Below are 18,176 nucleotides of genomic sequence, written 5' to 3' on the forward strand. Positions count from 1 at the left end.
TTTTTTTATTTTAGTGTATTATGGGGGTAATTAATAGTCTTTTAATAAGGAAAGCCATAGAACATTTCTGGGGACGAGGACCAGTCATGCTCGCTTCAGTGCCATGGTTTTTAAATCCTTAACTGGGTCTTCATTTTGTGAAGGAATGGTTCTTCAGAAGGTCCTTTGCAAGATAACTGCCTAGAATTTATCTTTTCTAAAGTGATGATGTTACAAATAGGGTTGTAATTAAAACTAGCCTACAAAAGCCTTGTTGACTTAAAATGTAAAAAACTGATTAGTTTGTAATCAGTATGAATAAAAAATAAGTGGTTTTCTTTGGCATTACTTCATGCACTTTATTACTAAAATATCTACTGTCTTTCATTTTAATTTCCTATTTTCCTAAATTTTTGAGACTGATGTTTGGCTCTTTGATTTTTCAGCCTCCCCCATCTTTATTTTTAAAGCTATACATTTTTCTTTAAGAAAGGCTTTAGCCAAATTCCACAAGTTCTGGTATGTTCATATTTTCTAATTTCCATTTTGATGTATTAACTTTTACCTGTGATTTATTTAGTGTATTTTTTAATTTACAAAAATAGGGATTTTCTAATTATCTTTTTGTTACCTCAGTGTGATCAGAGAACATACATGATTCTGTCCTTTGAATATATTGAGTCTTGCTATACAACCTACCACATAGTCAATTACTGTAAATATATGTGATTCGAAAGAACACATATTCTGCAGTAGCTGGGTGCCTTGTTTTCTATATTTAGGTCAAGTTTGTTCATCATTTTGTTCAAGTCTTTTATATTGCTTTGAGTTTTTTTCTACTGTGCTTTTTCCCCTCTGTTACTGAGACCATTGTATTAAAATCTCCCATTGTGATTATAGATGGTCTGTTTCTTCCTGAATTCTGTTAATTTTTGCTGTATTTATTTTGATGCTGCATTATTAGGTGAATACAATCTTGTATCTTTCTAATGAATTGACTATCATTGATATATATATTCCTTTATTTCAAGTGATGCCTTTTGACTTAACAATTCATATCACTACACCAGCTTTGATTTACATGTTCTTTTTCTGTTTTCATTACTGTTTCTGTATCCTTAAACAGCAGTGTCTTACTCCGTTTGTGCTACTTTAACAAAATACCACAGACTGCGTAATTAATAAAGAACAGAAATTTCTTTTTGTGGAGGTGAGGTACAAGGTCTCAGGGTCTCTGTCTCTGTCTCTCTCTCCCACTCCTCTCTCTTTCTGTGTCTCTCTGTGTTTCTTGGGTGTAGTAGTGTCATCATAGCTCACTGCAACCTCAAACTCCTAGGCTCAAGCAAACTTCCTGCTACAACCTCATAAGTAGCTGGGATTACAGGTAGTACACACCACCATGCCTTGCTAATTTTTTTCTATTTTGTAGAGATGGTCTCGCTATGTTGCCAAGGCTGGTCTCAACCTCCTGGCCTCAAGCAATCCTTCTGCCTTGGCCTCCCAAAGGTAATATTATAGGTATGAGCCACCATACCCAGCCAGAAGTTTATTTCTTACAGTTCTAGAGGCTGGGGAGTCCAGGACTAGACACTGGTATTGGTGTCTGGTAAGGACTGCCATCTCTTTCCAAGATGGTGCCTGTTGCTGCATCCTCCAGAGGAGGAGCCCTGTGTCCTCACATGGCAGAAAGGGAGGGAAGGGCAAGAGAGGCAAACTCTGTTTATGAAGGTGACTTAATCACATCCCCAAACCCCACCTGTAATACCAGTCCAATGGGAAATAAGTTTCAGTGTGAATTTTGGAGGGACCACATAGACACCATAGCAAGACTCTGGTTGAGATTTTGAAATCCCGTTTGTCATTCTTTATATTTTATGTAGAGCACTTAGCCCATTACATTTAACATTTTATATAATTAATGAAGTATATTGGTTTTAAGGTTTTCATCTTACTAAGTCTTTTTTTGTTCTTCCTGTTTCTTTTTACCTTTCTAACCATCTTTTGGATTGCTGGATTTTTTAATTCTGTTTTTTTTTCTTTTTACATGAGTTTGAAAGTTGTATATTTTTCTAATTTTTTTAGTGGTTATTCTAGGAAATTTTTAACGTGCATTTTTTTTTCCCCTGAGACAGAGTCTCACTCTGTTGCCTAGGATAAGAGTGCCGTGGTGTCAACCTAGCTCACAGCAACCTCAAACTCTTCAGCTCAGGTGATCCTCCTGCCTCAGCCTCCTGAGTAGCTGGGACTATAGGCATGCACCACCATGCCCAGCTAATTTTTTCTATATATTTTTAGTTGGCCAATTAATTTCTATCTATCTATATCTATTTCTATGTGTGTGTGTGTGTTATTACTATTATTATTATTATTTTTTTTTTTGAGACAGTCTCAATCTCTTGCCCAGGCTAGAGTACTGTGGCATCAGCCTAGCTCACAGCAACCTCAAACTCCTGGGCTCAAGCAATCCTTCTGCCTCAGCCTCCCAAGTAGCTGGGACTACCGGCATGTGTACCATGCCCGGCTAATTTTTTTCTATATATTTTTAGTTGGCCAATTAATTTCTTCCTATTTTAGTAGAGAGGGGTTCTCACTCTTGCTCAGTCTGGTCTTGAACTCCTGAGCTCAAATGATCCTCCTACCTCGGCTTCCCAGAGTGTTAGGATTACAGGCATGAGCCACCACCCCAGGCTTTAACATGCATCTTTGAATTTAGAATGTCTAATATCACCCTCTCTCCAGACAATACAAGTATTTTATAGCACTTGAACAACATTTTCCCAACTCCCAATTTTGATTATTGTTGCTCTTCATTGCTTTTTATTCTCTATTTTAAACCTTGTATATTAGCTTACTACTCTTATACAGCCATTATTATTTAAATTTTACCCACATTCATGACATTTTGTTGTGCTTCTTTTCTTCCTGCTTCAAGAACACTTTTTAGAATTTCTTTTAGTATGCATCTGTGAGTAAGACATTTCATTTTGGCTTTTCTTAAAAATATCTTTATCTTTATTTCATTTGGATATATTTACTAAAGGAGGAATTCTTGGTTGAAATTTTATTGAGCATTTTGAAGTTATTGTTCCCTTATCTTGGCTTTCATTGTTTCTGTTGAGAAATCAGGCATCAGCCTGAATTTTTCACATGTCTTTTGTTTTCAGCAGTTCTGTCATGGTGTGCCTAGAGTAGGTTTCTTTTTATTCTACTTGTAGGGCTTTCTTCACATATAGTTTTATGTTTTTATCAGTTTTGTAATGTTAGGAGCCATTATCTCCCTCAGGATTTCAATTATGCCTATGATACACCTTTATACTGTATCATTGTTTCCCTCCCCTTTTCTGTATTTCTTATCTATTGAGTTTTTATGATTCTTTTTTATGAGATAGTCTCACTATGTCGCCCGGGCTAGAGTGCCATGGCATCAGGCTAGCTCACAGCAAGCTCAAATTCCTGGGCTTAAGTGATCCTTCTGCCTCAGCCTCCCCAGTGTTAGGGACTTACAGGTGTATACCACCATGCCCGGCTAATTTTTTTTTTTTTTTTTTTTTTCGGCATATTATGGGGGTACAGATTTTAAGGTTTCAATAAATGCCCATTTCCTCCCCTCCCCCCACCCGGCTAAGTTTTTCTAATTTTAGTAGAGACACGGGGGTCTTGCTCTCACTGAGGCTGGTCTCGAACTCCTGACCTCAAGCGATCTTCCCCGTTCAGCCTCCCAGAGTGCTAGGATTATAGGTGTGAGCCACCACACCCAGCCTCAGGGTTCATTCTGGATTATTTCTCCTGAATGTCTTCTAGGTTATTAATTTTCTCCTTATTTCTCTCTATTCTGTTCTTACACCCATCCTTCAAATTCTTAATTTTCTCTCCTGTATTTTACAGTTTTCGAATTTCTGTTTAACTACGTTTTATAGTTTTTATTTACCTTCTAAAATTTCTAACTTTGTCTTTTGCTTCCTAAATGTTAGAAGCATAGTCATTTTAATAATTTTAATATTTTGATTTTATAACTTCGATATATAGAAGCCCTATGGCTGTCTTATATGCTGGTTTTCCTCATGTGGCTTGTCATTTTTATATATTGTGCTGGATATAATTACTTCGTGAACTGTAGAAATATAATGTTCTGACGCCAAGGATAATGTTATCTTTTCCCCAAAGCCAATATATATATATATATACTTCCACTAGGAATCTGAGTGAACTAGCAATGTGGAATTATTTTATTCTAGATTTGGAATTGGGGGGATCTGAAGGTAATCTGCTAGTAATGGGGATTTCCTATTTATTTATTTGTTTGTTTTTTGAGACAGAGTCTCACTCTGTTGCCTAGGCTAGAGTGCGGTCAGCCCAGCTCACAGCAGACTCAAACTCCTGGGCTCAAGCAATCCTTCTGCCTCAGCCTTCGAGTAGCTGGGACTACAGGCATGCACCACCATGCCCAGCTAATTTTTTCTATATATTTTTAGTTGGCCAATTAATTTCTTTCTATTCTTAGTAGAGATGGAATCTCACTCTTGCTCAGGCTGGTCTTGAACTCATGAACTCAAATGATCTTCCTGCCCCTTCCTCCCACCTCAACCTCACAGAGTGCTAGGATTACAGGCATGAGCCACCACGCGCAGCCTCTTTATTTTTTATTTGCCTTTCTAGGATACAGCTGTTTGGGATATTACCCCACAATAAGGGTGTAACTCATTGTCTGCCCACCCTACCCTCTGCATCCTTAGTAGGTTGGACTCCCAATGCCTGGCCCCCTAGCACTGAGGCAGCCTAGCTTTTCAGCTGCCTCCTCCAGAAAGTGGCACTAAACATCATATTCCACCTACCTGGGTTTCTGTTCTCTGGATCCTGGTTTAGTAATGCTTATTATTTTTATTAACTTCATTATGGATTACTGCTTAGGTTTTTACTGTTAAATGACAGACTTCATTGTAGCATATAGATAAACATTTTGCATTTGTGATGCGTGAAAACACAATATTACTGTCTTAATTATAGCTTATGCTTCTGAAATCTGAAAGTCTAAAAATCCCAGATGCTCTAAAATCAGAAGTTTTTTGATTGTGACTACATGACACTGAAAGGAAATGCTCATTTTGGATGCTTAACCACTAAGTATATAATGCAGATATTCCAAAATATGAAAACAATCTGAAATTCAAAACACTTGTGGTCCCAAAAGTTATTAGGTCATCAAATGAGATGTCCGATTTTGAATCAAAAGTTTAATGTATCTCAAACAAGAAGCAGTACAATCAAAGTATGCACCTAAACTATGCACACAGTTTTGCCATCTTTTTTTTTTTTTTTTTTTAGTTTTGCCATCTTAATGGTAGCTTGTTTATGCCAGTAGCAAAGGAGCCTGGAGGGCGAGTGGCAATGAAATCGCAAAGGTGTTTTTCATATCTTGTTAAGAATTGAGTATTTTTCCTTGCAAGAAGTGGTCCAAAGCCTGAAAGAAGTGGTAGTCAGTTGGTGCAAGGTCTGGTGAACATGGTGAATGACAGAGTTTCCAAGTCCTCTTCTGCAGTTTGAGCAGTGTTGTTTGTGCGACATGTGGTCAAGGATTGTCTTGCAAGAGGATTGGCTTGTCTCTGTGACCAATCTCAGCTGCTAATCACAAGCATCATCATCATTTCATCCAACTGGTTGCAGTAGACATCCACTGTAATCGATTGACCAGGTTTCACGAAGCTGGAGTAATACTAGCACTGGACCACCAAACAGATACCATTAGCTTTTTTTGATGGATATTTGATTTTGGACTGTACTTCAGCACTTTGTCTTTTTCCAACCATTGTGCCAAATGCTTGTGTTTGTCGAAAAGAATCCATTTTTCATCACACATAACAATACAGTGTGTAGAACTGGTTTACCTTTATGTCGTGACAGCAAAGAAAGGTAAGTTTCGAGATGATTTCTCTTCTGACGCTCATTTAATTCATGTGGAACCCATCTATCCAGCTTCTTTATCTTGCCAATTTGTTTCAAAATGGTCCAATATTGTTGGAGTAACAATGTCTGCTAATTCACGCGTAGGTTGAGATGGACTTGCTTCTACTACAGCTTTCAGCTCATCGTTATCCACCTCAGTCTCAGGTTGCCCATGTGGCTCATTTTCAAGATTAAAATCACTAGAATGGAACTTCTCAAACCATCAACGTGTACTGTGCATTCATTAGCCACATCCTTCCCAAACACTTCGCCGATATTTCGAGTTGTCTTTGCTATACTGGTTCCCTAACAGAGCTCATACTTGAAAATAAATGGAATTTTTGTCTTACCCATGGTTTCACAAAAATTGCTCTAAAAATAAATTTGAAAGATAATCACAAGCCAAGCCATGCCTTTGAAAGAAGGAGGATGTACTTTCACAATAATAACAAAAAATGTCAAAGTGATATGTCAGAAATATCAACTGTTAAACTTAGTACTTAAGGAAATCGGACATTTTATTCTTAATAACCTATTTTTCCTCTTACTATAAGGACTTTATCTTGATATAGATCTATAGTGTTAACTTTCATTTATTTTAAAATGTTTGTTTTCCTATAGAAGGAAACACAGTTCATATAGAAGTAAAAGAAAACCCTGAAGAGGAGGAGGAAGAGGAAGAAGAAGAAGAGGAAGAAGAAGAGAGTGAAGAGGAAGAGGAAGAGGAGGGAGAAAGTGAAGGCAGTGAAGATGATGAGGAAGATGAAAAGGTGTCAGATGAGAAGGATTCAGGGAAAACATTAGATAAAAAGCCGAGTAAAGAAATGAGCTCAGACTCTGAATATGACTCTGATGACGATCGAACTAAAGAAGAAAGGGCTTATGACAAAGCAAAACGGAGAATTGAGGTATTTCCTTTTCCTTTTTACTTTTTCTCTCCACTCCTTTGCTCATTAGAATTGTACTCTACAACTAAAGGGTTTGAACAGCACTTTAAAAAAAAAATACTCTCAAGAATAGTCTATTGTGCAGTTTTTGTAATGTCGAAACATAATAGGTTTTTGACACTAGTTTAACCTAAGGACCTCTCTCTGTTACCTAAGTCATAATAGTGACTATGTCATCTTTTTTTTTTTCTTTTCATTTTCTCCAAGTTTTAATGTGCTCTTTGAATGATGATGTGTAAGTATGCAGAGATATCCCACACATATGCCCTCTACTTGTAAACATGAGTTATGTGTTTGTCTCATGTATTTAGGTTAGTCAGTGTGATGCATCTGATCACTACAGTTTAAATCTGGTGGGTTGATGAAGTTTCTATTTAGTGAAGTCTCCTACCTAGTGGGCTTTCTATATTTTTCCTAGTTAATGCAGTGGACTTCAAGGAAAGTTTACTTTAATTCTGTCAGCTTAGTGTAAATAATACATTAAAAACTAGTTTGCTTGAGGACATTAAACTATTTTAAAGTGAAAAACTATTTTAGCTTTCCTTTTCATCATCTTTTCATGTATAATTAATTTTTCAATTTTTTTAATACCTATGTATCAGCATTTGCCTTTTCTTCTATAAAATCTAGATAGGGATAAATTATCTGAATTTCTAAAGGCTTAATAGGATCTGTTCTCAGTTAGGGTTTTTCTACTTTAGCACTGTTGACATTTTGGGGCCACATAATTCTTTGTTGTGGGGGCCTGTCCTCTTCATTGGAGGATATTGAACAGCATCCCTGACCTCTATCCACTAGATGCCAGGAGGATTCTCCCTTTCTCCAGTAATGACTCTGTCTCTTCCCTCAGCACCTACTCAAACCAGCTTCCTTGCTTTACACCCATGTTTGAGAGAGTGATGGAATATTTGTACTGTGTTGCTGATATAAAAACAAAATGGGTGTAAAGTAGAAAGTAAAAGTTCCCTCATTATCCTACTCCCTAAATTTTTAATAGTTCTCTATATGAGCTTCAAGTTTTTTAAAATGTGTAATTAAAAATAAGAGAAGTTTTTTTAGATATGTATTCTTTTTTTACATAACAATATGCTGTGGACCTCCTATCTGTAAGCAGTTTTTGAAGCAGGTTTGTTGAGGTATGATTTACATACCATCAGATTGAACCTGTTTTAAGTATATAATTCAGTGATGTTTTGTGAATTTACAGAGTTACGCAACAGTCACCCCTACCTAACCTTAGAATATTTCCATCACCTCAAAAAAATATCTTATGCCAATTTGCAGTCATTCCCCATGACCAGCCGTAGGCAACTACTACTAATCTACTTTATCTCTGTAGATATGTCTTTTCTGGAAATTTCAAATAAATGCAGTCATGCAATATGTGGTTTTCTGTGTTTGGCTTCTTTCACACCGTTTTTGAGGTTCATTTATGTTGTAGCATGTATCAATACTTTGTTCCTTTTTAATTGCCAAATAGTGTTTTGTTGTATGAACATACCACATTTTATTATCCATTCACTAGTTAAAGGACATTTGATTTGTTTCTATTTTTTGGCTATTTAGAATAGTGCTGTTATAAACATTCTTGTATGAGTTGGCCTGGACATATGTGTCCATTTCTTTTGGATAAATTCCTAGGAGTGAAGTTGCTGAATTGCATGTTAAATATGTGTTTAACTTTTTCAGAAACTGCTGTTTTCCAAAGTGGCTGCACAATTGTAGATTTCTACCACTTGAGAGTTCTAGTTTCTCTGCATTCTAACTCTTGTCTGGCTTTTCAATTATAGCCATTTTAGTACCTCATTATGGTTTTAATTTGTATTTCCATGTTGTTCAACATTTCTTTGGGTGCTTCTTGGCCATTTCTTTGTTTGTTGGTGAAAAATCCATTCAGAATTTTTGCCCCTTTTATTTATGTAATTTGTCTTTTTATTGAGTTTTAAGAGTTCGTTTTCTTAATCATTTTTTGATGTGCATAAGTTTATAATTTTGATAACATCCAATTTGTCAGTTTTTTCTTTTATAGAACATGGTTCTGGTGTTCTATTGAAGTAATCTTTGCCTAACCCAAGGTCATGAATATTTTGTCCCATGTTTTCTTTGAAAAGTTAAAGACCTTTAGCTCATTATGTCTTTAGCTGTATGATCTATTTTCAGATGGTTATTATGTATGATATAAGAGACTAAATTCATTTTTTATTATTTGATTTCAGCCAACACTGTTGGTTGAAAAGAGCGTCCTTTCCCCATTGAAATGTCCTGACGTCTTTGATACATCAGTTGGTTAGAAATGTGAGGGTTATTTTTGGATTTTTAGTTCTTTTTCATTCATTTGCATATCTATTCTTTTGCCAGTACCACACTTTCTTTTTGATGCTATTGTGAGTGGGATTTTTTAATTAATTAAAAAAAATTTCTTCATTATTAATATAAAGAAATGCAACTGATTTTTGTAGGTCTTGTATCTAACAACTATACTTAATTTTTTTTACTCTAATAGTTTTTCACGGATTCCTTAGTATAATCAGGATCATGTCTGTTAAAGAGAATTTTACTACTTCCTTTCCAATGTGATTGTTTCTTGTTTCTTTTTCTTGCCTGATTTTCCTGGCCGGAACAATATAAGGATGAAAAGAAGTGGTAAGAGCAGACATACTTGCCTTGTTCCCAATAACGCATTCAGATTTTTACCATTAACTATGATGTTAGCTATAGGTTTTTCTTAAATGTTCTTTATTGGTTTGAAGAAATTCCCTTCTGTTCTTAGTTTTTTGAGAATTTCTGTCATGAATGGGTGATGGATGCTTTTCATACATCTATTGAGATTTTTTTTCCTTTGTTGTATTAATATGTCTGTTATATCAATTGATACTCAAATATTAAATTAATCTTGCATTCTTGAGATAAATCCCACTTGGTCATGCTATATAATCTGCTCTGCATGTTACTAGATTTAATTTGGTAATATTTTGTTGAGGATTTTGGGATCTGTGTTCATGAGGGATATTTATCAGTAGCTTCCTTTTCTTATGGTGTTTGTCTAGCTTTGGTGATGATAGGATTAGTTGGGAAGTATTTTCTCCAAGTGTTGTGAGGGATTGTATTATTATTTTAAATGTTTGGTAGAATTTACTAATAGAGTTTTTTTAATGGGAAGATTTAAAAATTGCTAATTCAATTTCTTGTTACAGATTTATTCAGACTTTTATTTTTGTTTTGTTTTGGAGACAGTTTTGCTCTGTTGCTTGGACTAGAGTGAAGTGGCATCATAGCTCATTGCAACCTCAAACTCTTGGGCTCAATAAATCCTTCTGCCTCTGCTGGTACTTACAGGCACACACCACCACACCTGGCTAAATTTTTTTATTTTTTATAGAAACGGGGGTCTCGCTGTATTGCCCAGGGTGGTCTCAAACTTCTGGCCTCACTTGAAGTGATCCTCCTGGCTCAGCCTCCCAAAGTGTTGGGTTTATAAGGTGTAAGTCACCATGCCTGGCTTTTCAGATTTTTTATTTCCTCTTTAGTCATTCTTGATAATTTTTGTCTTTCTAATAGTGTGTTTCATCTAAGTTGTCCCAATTTGTGGGTATAAACTTGTTCATAGTATCCCTTTATAATAATTTAAGTTTCTGTAAGATCAGTTGTGGTACTCTCTCTTGCTATTCTGTTTTTGGTGATCTGTGGTCTTGGTCTGGTGATCTTGGTCTATCTAGCTAAAGGTTTTCAATGTTTTTAATTTTTTCAAAGGCCCAACTTTTGATTTCATTGAGTTTTCTCTTTCTGTTTTTTCTTTAATTCATTTTTATTCTAAAGTGATTTTTATTCTGTTCTTTGTTATTTTATATGCTTTTTGTTGAGTTTGGGTTTAGTTTCTTTTTTTGCTAACATCTCAAAATGACAGCTTAGATATTACTGATTTGAGACTTTTTTCTTTGCAAAACTATGTTGGCATTTAAATGACCAATTTCCCTCTAAGTACTGCTTTAGCTGCATCCCAGAAAATTCTATGTCTTTTTTTATTTTATTCTGCTCAAAATATTTTCTAATTTCCCATACAATTGCTTCTTTGACCTATGTGGTATTTAGAAGTGCTTTATTATATTTCAAGTATTATGCATTTCCCAAATTTCCTTCTGTTGTTAATTCTAAATCCTGACTATTGTGGCCAAAGAATACGCTTTGTGTAGTGTCAGTCATTTTAAAATAATTAAAACTTATTTTATCCCCTAACATATGGTTTCTCGTAGAGAATAATTTTTATGCATTTAGAAATAATTGTTCAATTCTGCTATAAGTGGGATCAGTGTTCAGTTTCATCAAGTTGGTTGATGATGGAGTTCAAATTTTCTCTATACTTAAATACTTCACTGTGTAGTTTTTCTCTGTCCATTATGGAAGTTCCCAGATTTTTTTGTCGAATTGTGTATTTCTCCTTTCAGTGCTGTCAGTTTCTTCTTCATGTCATTTGGAGCCCAGTTAATTAAGTATGTATGCTTATCCTTGTTACATCTTTCTGAGAATGTAAATCTGTCTTGTCTCTAATAACATTAACAATACCTATCATGACTGTCTGTCTTCACAGACCTCCCTGTTAAGTTCCTAGCTGATTTCTCAGGTTACCTCTTGCCCCACAGGTATCAAGATCTTAGTTTAGCTGTGATTTTAGTCTTCATTTGCCAATGAAATGCTGCTGCTTTTGACAGTGCCCTAGGGCATGAAATTCCTTGTCCCTGTGTCCTATATCACTTCTGTTTCATGGAAATGTGGGAGTGGGCGGAGTGTAATGGAACAGTCCCAGACCAAAGCTTCACATGCTTCCATCTCTCCTACTGAGGGCCAGATTTTCTTGAATTACATGTTTCTCAATTTGTTATATGCCTTTGGCCAATTTCTAGAGTCTTTAAGTGGTTGCCTTTAACCGTTTTTTCCACATTTATAATTTCTTTTTGGGGATAGGATTTGCAGAGCTCCTCATTGTGCTTTCCAAGAAGTCCTGCCTCAAATGTTTATTATTAACAGCTATATTTTGTATTCAGTTTTATAGAAGGATCCAAATTTAACTTTGTATTATTCTGGTTGGGCTGCTATCACAAAATACCTAAAAAAGATCAGGTGACTTAAAAAGCAGAAATTTATTTTCTCACAGTTCTTGAGGTTAGAAGTTCAATATCAGGGTACCAGGGTTAGTTTCTGATGAGGGCTTTTTTACCTGGTGTGCAGACACCTGCTTTCTTGCTATGTCCTCACATAGCCTTTCGTCTGTGCATATGTGGGGAGAGAGAGTGATCTCTGGTGTCACTTCCTTTTCTTTATAAGGACACCAGGCCTAGTCCTTTACCTTTATGATCTCATTTAATCTTAATTACCTTCTGAAAGGCCCTATCCCCAAATGCAGTCACATTGGGGATTAGGACTTCAGGTTATGAATTTTGGGAAAAGGTTCAGTCCATAACAAACTTCTTGGATCCCAAACCTTGCTAATTATGATTTTATGAAATTCACTCCAAATTCCTGGGTCAGAATCTCCATTTTGGAGAGGGGTCTCTACCTAGATGATTCAGATAGGTATAAGCTCTGGGGTTTTAGAAGCTCATTGAGAAATCCCCAAACTAAAGAACATAAAGTGGTTATAAATTTTCACTATTATAAACAATATTGAAATGAACAAACACTATTGTGCATGTACATATTTGTGTACTTTTCCTGTCATTGCTTCAGTGTAAATACCTAGCTAGAGGTAGCATTTCTGAGTTAAAGTCTGTACCTCATTGCACTCCAGAAGATTTTAAACTTCACCATCTGTGGGAAAGAGAGGTAATTTTTCAAGCCATATCAAATCCTAACTAAAGTCATGATGTTAGATTTTGAGTTGTACATACTGTGAGGTTCTGTACTACTCTTTGCTAGTAAATAAGTCCTACTTTGTGCTCATCACTTACATCTCCTGACATTCGAAAAACTTTTTTAGTCCAGTTTCTACAGAAAAATCTAGTGTCTAGTGCTAGAAATGAAAGTAAAAAGCTCTTACAAAAATGGTTTTTAGATGGAAAATAGTTTTGTAAATGGCATTACTCCACAGTTTTGATGAAAAAGTCTATCTCATTTGAGTGTCAGTTTTATTGTACTTGAAAGGTTGTCATTTCAAAGAACTGTGCTGGCATGTGTTTTTGTTTGGTCCTCAGAAAGCTGAAGTATTTAGGTAAATGCTATAAAGAAACACATTGTGGTTCAAGGAAAAACTGTCTCATACTTACTCCCTCCATGGAAGTAGTAGTGCCTTGTAAATGCAGGAAATGCTAAGGCTTAAACAAACGCTCTCAGCATCGGGAGATTTTATAACATTTGTACATTGGACAGAAGTGTGAAATAAATTGTTTTAAAAATTTTTTACGATTCTTAGGTTTCAGTGAATTTTTAAAAATGTAACAGTTTAACTTGTTTTATATAAGCACTCACATAAATTAAGGATTGTATTATATACTCAGTATGATGGGATGATTGTTTCCTTTTCTATTCATTATGTTCCCTTAAAGCAGCTGTGTACAAAAGTGTTCAGAAAGTTTATAGTCATGCTTTATTTACCCCCATTCCTATTCACATTCAGCAGTACTACTCTAAAATGCAACCTAAACAGAATTTTCCTTGTCCAAAGGTGTTATGATAGGAATTAGATTGTAAAGTTCACATTTTAAGATGCAATTATATGTAGTCAAATCAAGAAAGAACTTTGAAACAGGTTGTGGTGTTCTCTTGCCAAGGCAAAATAATTTAAAAGACAATAAGGATAGCGAGGATTTGAAATATTTAATTTTGTGTTTTGTTTTTTTTTATTTCTAGAAACGGCGACTTGAACATAGTAAAAATGTAAATACTGAAAAGCTAAGAGCCCCTGTTATCTGTGTACTTGGACATGTGGACACAGGGAAGACAAAAATTCTAGATAAAGTAAGAAAATATTGTATGCATTTATATAACTTTAAAAATAAGTGAATACTACTTTATATAAAATCTTTAAAGGCCTAAAGAACATATAGGAAATTTTATTTACAATAAATATGTTGCTAATTTCTTATTGCTTTTGCTTCTTTCTTTTCAACATCAAAATACCAATCTGAATTTGCTGTGTTTTCATAGCTTCGTCACACGCATGTTCAAGATGGTGAAGCGGGTGGTATTACACAGCAAATTGGGGCCACCAATGTTCCTCTCGAAGCTATTAATGAACAGACTAAGATGATTAAAAATGTAAGTACATTGTATTTCATATGTTTTAATCTGTCTCTGGTATAACATCTGATAAGCTTGCCATTCATAATATGCACTAGTTTGCCTCTATGACAATTGAAATTATTTACTGTTTGCATTCAGTACACTGAAATGGAAATAATTATGGTACTCGCTGAATGTTGATTTAAGGCCACCAGAATACAGATTTGAAACTTTTTATATTTGAATCATTGTGACATAGACCAGGAGATAAAATTTTGAGAAATCATTTGAGGATTAGCAAAGATTATGGTAAGCATAGTAAGGAAGTTGTGCGTGTGACATTTGTTGGTCATTGCTACTTTTTACATTAAAAAGGTAGGGTCCAAATGGGTTCTGTTGTAATGTTTCCATTCATTTATGTGGTTGGTCCAGAAAATTGAGTGTTTATGACATTATTTGAATGTAGAAGGGTATGCATTTATCATGCAACACTTTTCATCAATGTGGTAAATTTTCTAGATAACATAATTTTGGGATGTTTTTGAGAGTTTAGAATTGCTTTAAAATTGGACCAGATACATTTTCCAAATACTGAGAACCACCTCTTGCATGTCAGCTTTTTATAATCTCAGATGATTACTCTTTGTGTCACCACTTAATAATCTGCTTTAACTTAACTGCTTTAACTTAACTTTAACTGATAATATCAGTTTCAAGACATTAACAAAGATATTTTCTCATTTCTTTTTTTCCCAAAACTCCTTTTGATATTAATGAAAATATTAACCATTATTCTTTGCTGATTGACTAACTCACTATTTTTAAAATTGTTCATATGGAAAAGGGAGTGGTGATTTTTTTTAAGTTTTTATGGCAGAAGAATTGTTTTGTAAAGAAGCTTTTATTGTTCGACATGATGTTCTTAAGCTTTGCACTTTTCCCCCACTGTTTCTAGTTTGATAGGGAGAATGTGCGGATTCCAGGAATGCTGATTATTGATACTCCTGGGCATGAGTCTTTCAGGTAAGACCAGTTTGATTCTCTGCTCATCAAGCGAACTGCTTGAAGCCATTAAGTCTACAAGTTTACTGGAGTCATTAACCTTTTGGTAGTGATTTGGTCCCAGTAACTGCCAAACCTTTTCTGAGCCTCCTTGATTTAGTAGCACTGTTCCCCCCCCCCCCCCCCCCCGTTTGTTTTTTGTAGAGGAAAGTCTTTTCTAAAGCCTTGAAAGAGCACCACCTTAATGTGGAATGCAGAGCACATTCTAATACATACTTGGCCTATCTCCTGTGAAGCCCATTACAGGTGGAATATCACACTGTTGTCTCTTGGCCATATTCTTTAACACAAAAAACTTGGAGAGTAAAATGAGCAGAAATATTAGTTACTTCTAAAACTAACTCATCCCATCTGATGTTGATTCAGTATTAGAGGAGCATTTGGCAAGTTAAGGGCTAATGGTACTTGAGCAGTTTAATGCATGTACTTCGTTTTGTTCGTTTTATTTTGTTTGGTTTTACAAAGAAATTAAAATTTTAAGTTTAAGAGAAGCATTAATTTTAAGGTTTTCTATTTATAAATATTTCCTTCTTTTTAACAGTAATCTGAGAAACAGAGGAAGCTCTCTTTGTGATATCGCCATTTTAGTTGTAGATATTATGCATGGTTTGGAGCCCCAGACAATTGAATCCATCAACCTTCTCAAATCTAAAAAATGCCCCTTCATTGTGGCACTCAATAAGGTAAGCATTCCTTTTAAAGAATTTAATTGAGAAAACATATTCCTTAAGTTTTTTGTGATTAAAAAATGTATAACATACAGGCATAACCTCATCATATTATGCTTTGCTTTATTGTGCTTTGTAGATATTCCTCCCCTCCAACCAGCATGTGCTCATTTCATGTCTCTCTGTCACATTTTGGTAATTCTTGCAATATTTCAGCTTTTTCATTATTACCATATCTGTTGTGATTAGTGATCGTTGTTAGTATTATAGTTAGTTTGGAGCACTGCGAACCACACCCTTATAAAAGCAGCAGATTTAATTAATAAATGTTTCGTATGTTATGACTGCTCTACTGACCAGTTGTTTCCTTGTCTCTCTCCCTCTCCGTGGGCTTCCCTGCTCTCTCTGACACAACTGTATTGAAATTAGGTCAATTAATAACCATATAATGGCATTTAAGTGTTCAAGTGAAAGGAAGAGTCACAGATCTCTCACTTTTAAGTCAAAAGCTACCAGTGATTAAGCTTAGTGGGGAATGCATGTCAGAAACTGAGTTGGGCTGAAAACAAGACTGCTTCTGCCAAACAGCCAAGTTGTGAATGCAAAGGAAAAGTTCTTGAAGGAAATTAAAAGTGACACTCCAGTGAACATACAAATGATAAGAAAGTAAAACAGCCTTATTATTTGCTATAAACAAAGTTTAGTGATCTGGATAGAAGATTAAACCTGCCACAACATTCCCTTAAGCCAAAGCCTAATCCAGAGCAAGGCCCTGACTCTCTTTAAGTTCTGTGAAGGCTGAGAGAGGTGAAGAAGCCGCAGAAGAGTTTGAAGCTAGCAGAGGTTGTTGGTTCCTGAGGTTTAAGGAAAGAAGCTGTCTCTATAATGTAAATGTATAAGGTGAAGCAGCAAGTGCTTCACCTGGAGAAGCTGCAGCAAGTTATCCAGAAGATCTAGCCAAGATCGTTGATGAAGGTGGCTACACTGAACAATAGATTTTCAATGTAGAAATAGCCTTCTATTGAAAGAAGATGCATCTAAGACTTTCATAGCTATAGAGGAGAAGTCAATACCTGGATTCAGAGGTTCAAAGGACAGGCTGACTCTCTTGTTAGGGGCTAATGCAGCTAGCTGGTGACTTTAAGTTGAAGCCAGTGCTCATGTACTATTCCCAAAATCCCTAGGGCCCTTAAGAATTATGCTAAATCTATGCTGCCTGGGCTGTCTAAACGGGACAACAAATTCTGGATGATCGCACATCTGTTTGCAGTGTGGTTTACTAAATATGTTAAGCCCACTGGTAAGACCTGCTCAGAAAAAAAGATTCCTTTTGAAATATCACTGCTCATTGACAGTGCTCCTGGTCACCCAAGAGCTCTGATGGAGATGCACAAGGAAGTTAATGTTGTTTTTCACACTTGCTAACACAACATCCTATCTGCGGCCCATGGATCAAGGAGTTTTTTGACTTTCAATGATGTCGTCGTCTTTAAGAAATGTATTTTACTTTGAGGCTTAGGTGGGGAGGATTACTTGAGGCTGGGAGTGAGAGGCCAGCCTGGTCAACATAGTGAGACCCTATCTTTGAAAACAAATAAAAATAGCCTGGCATGGTGGTATGACTGTAGTCCCAGTTACTCAGGAGGCTAAGATGAGAGGATCCCTTGACCCTAGGAGTTTAAGAGTATAGAGAGGTATGTATCATACTATCATCCAGCCTGTGCAACAGAGTGAGACCCTGTATCTAAAATAAAAATTTTTTAAAAAAATGCATTTTATAAGGCTATAGCTGCCATAGATATTGATTCCTCTGATGGATCTGGGCAAAATAAATTGAAAACCTTCTGGAAAGGATTCACCATTCTTACTGCCATTAAAAATATTTATGATTCATGAGAGGAGGTCCAAATATCAACATTAACAGGAATTTGGAAGAAGTTGGTTCCAGCCACCATGGATGACTTTGACAGGTTTAAGACTTCAGTGGAGAAGGTCACTGCAGATGTGGTAGAAATAGCAAGAGAACTAGGATGGGAAGTGTCGAGCCTAAAGGTGGGACTGAATTGCTACAATCTTAAGATAAAACTTTAATAAGTTGCTTCTTATGAATGAGCAAAGAAAGTGGTTTCTTGAGGTGGAATCTACTTCTGGTGAAGACACTGAACATTGTTGAAATGATGAGAACGGATTTAAAATAGTACATAAACTTATTTGATAAAGCAGTGGCAGGTTTTGAGAGGATTGACTCCAATTTTGAAAGAAGTTCTCTTGGGGTTGTGTATGGTGGCTCACGCCTGTAATTTAGGAGGCCAAAGCAGGAGTATTGTTTGAGGCTAGGAGTTCGTGACCACCTTGGGCAGCATGGAGA

General features: G+C 35.8%; 1 protein-coding gene across 1 annotated transcript in view; it reads left to right on the plus strand.

Annotated features, from left to right (window-relative positions):
- The window catches only part of EIF5B (eukaryotic translation initiation factor 5B), a 73,271-nt gene that overhangs the window by 42,220 nt on the left and 12,875 nt on the right, over positions 1 to 18,176 (plus strand). Inside the window, exons 10-14 of the mRNA XM_012787027.3 lie at positions 6,541 to 6,827; positions 13,707 to 13,814; positions 14,004 to 14,114; positions 15,034 to 15,101; positions 15,682 to 15,823. Coding sequence (XP_012642481.1) covers positions 6,541 to 6,827; positions 13,707 to 13,814; positions 14,004 to 14,114; positions 15,034 to 15,101; positions 15,682 to 15,823 — 716 coding nt within the window. The remainder of the gene's footprint in view (positions 1 to 6,540; positions 6,828 to 13,706; positions 13,815 to 14,003; positions 14,115 to 15,033; positions 15,102 to 15,681; positions 15,824 to 18,176) is intronic.

This window comes from Microcebus murinus, chromosome 3 (assembly GCF_040939455.1).
Source record: "Microcebus murinus isolate Inina chromosome 3, M.murinus_Inina_mat1.0, whole genome shotgun sequence".
Lineage (NCBI taxonomy): Eukaryota > Metazoa > Chordata > Mammalia > Primates > Cheirogaleidae > Microcebus > Microcebus murinus.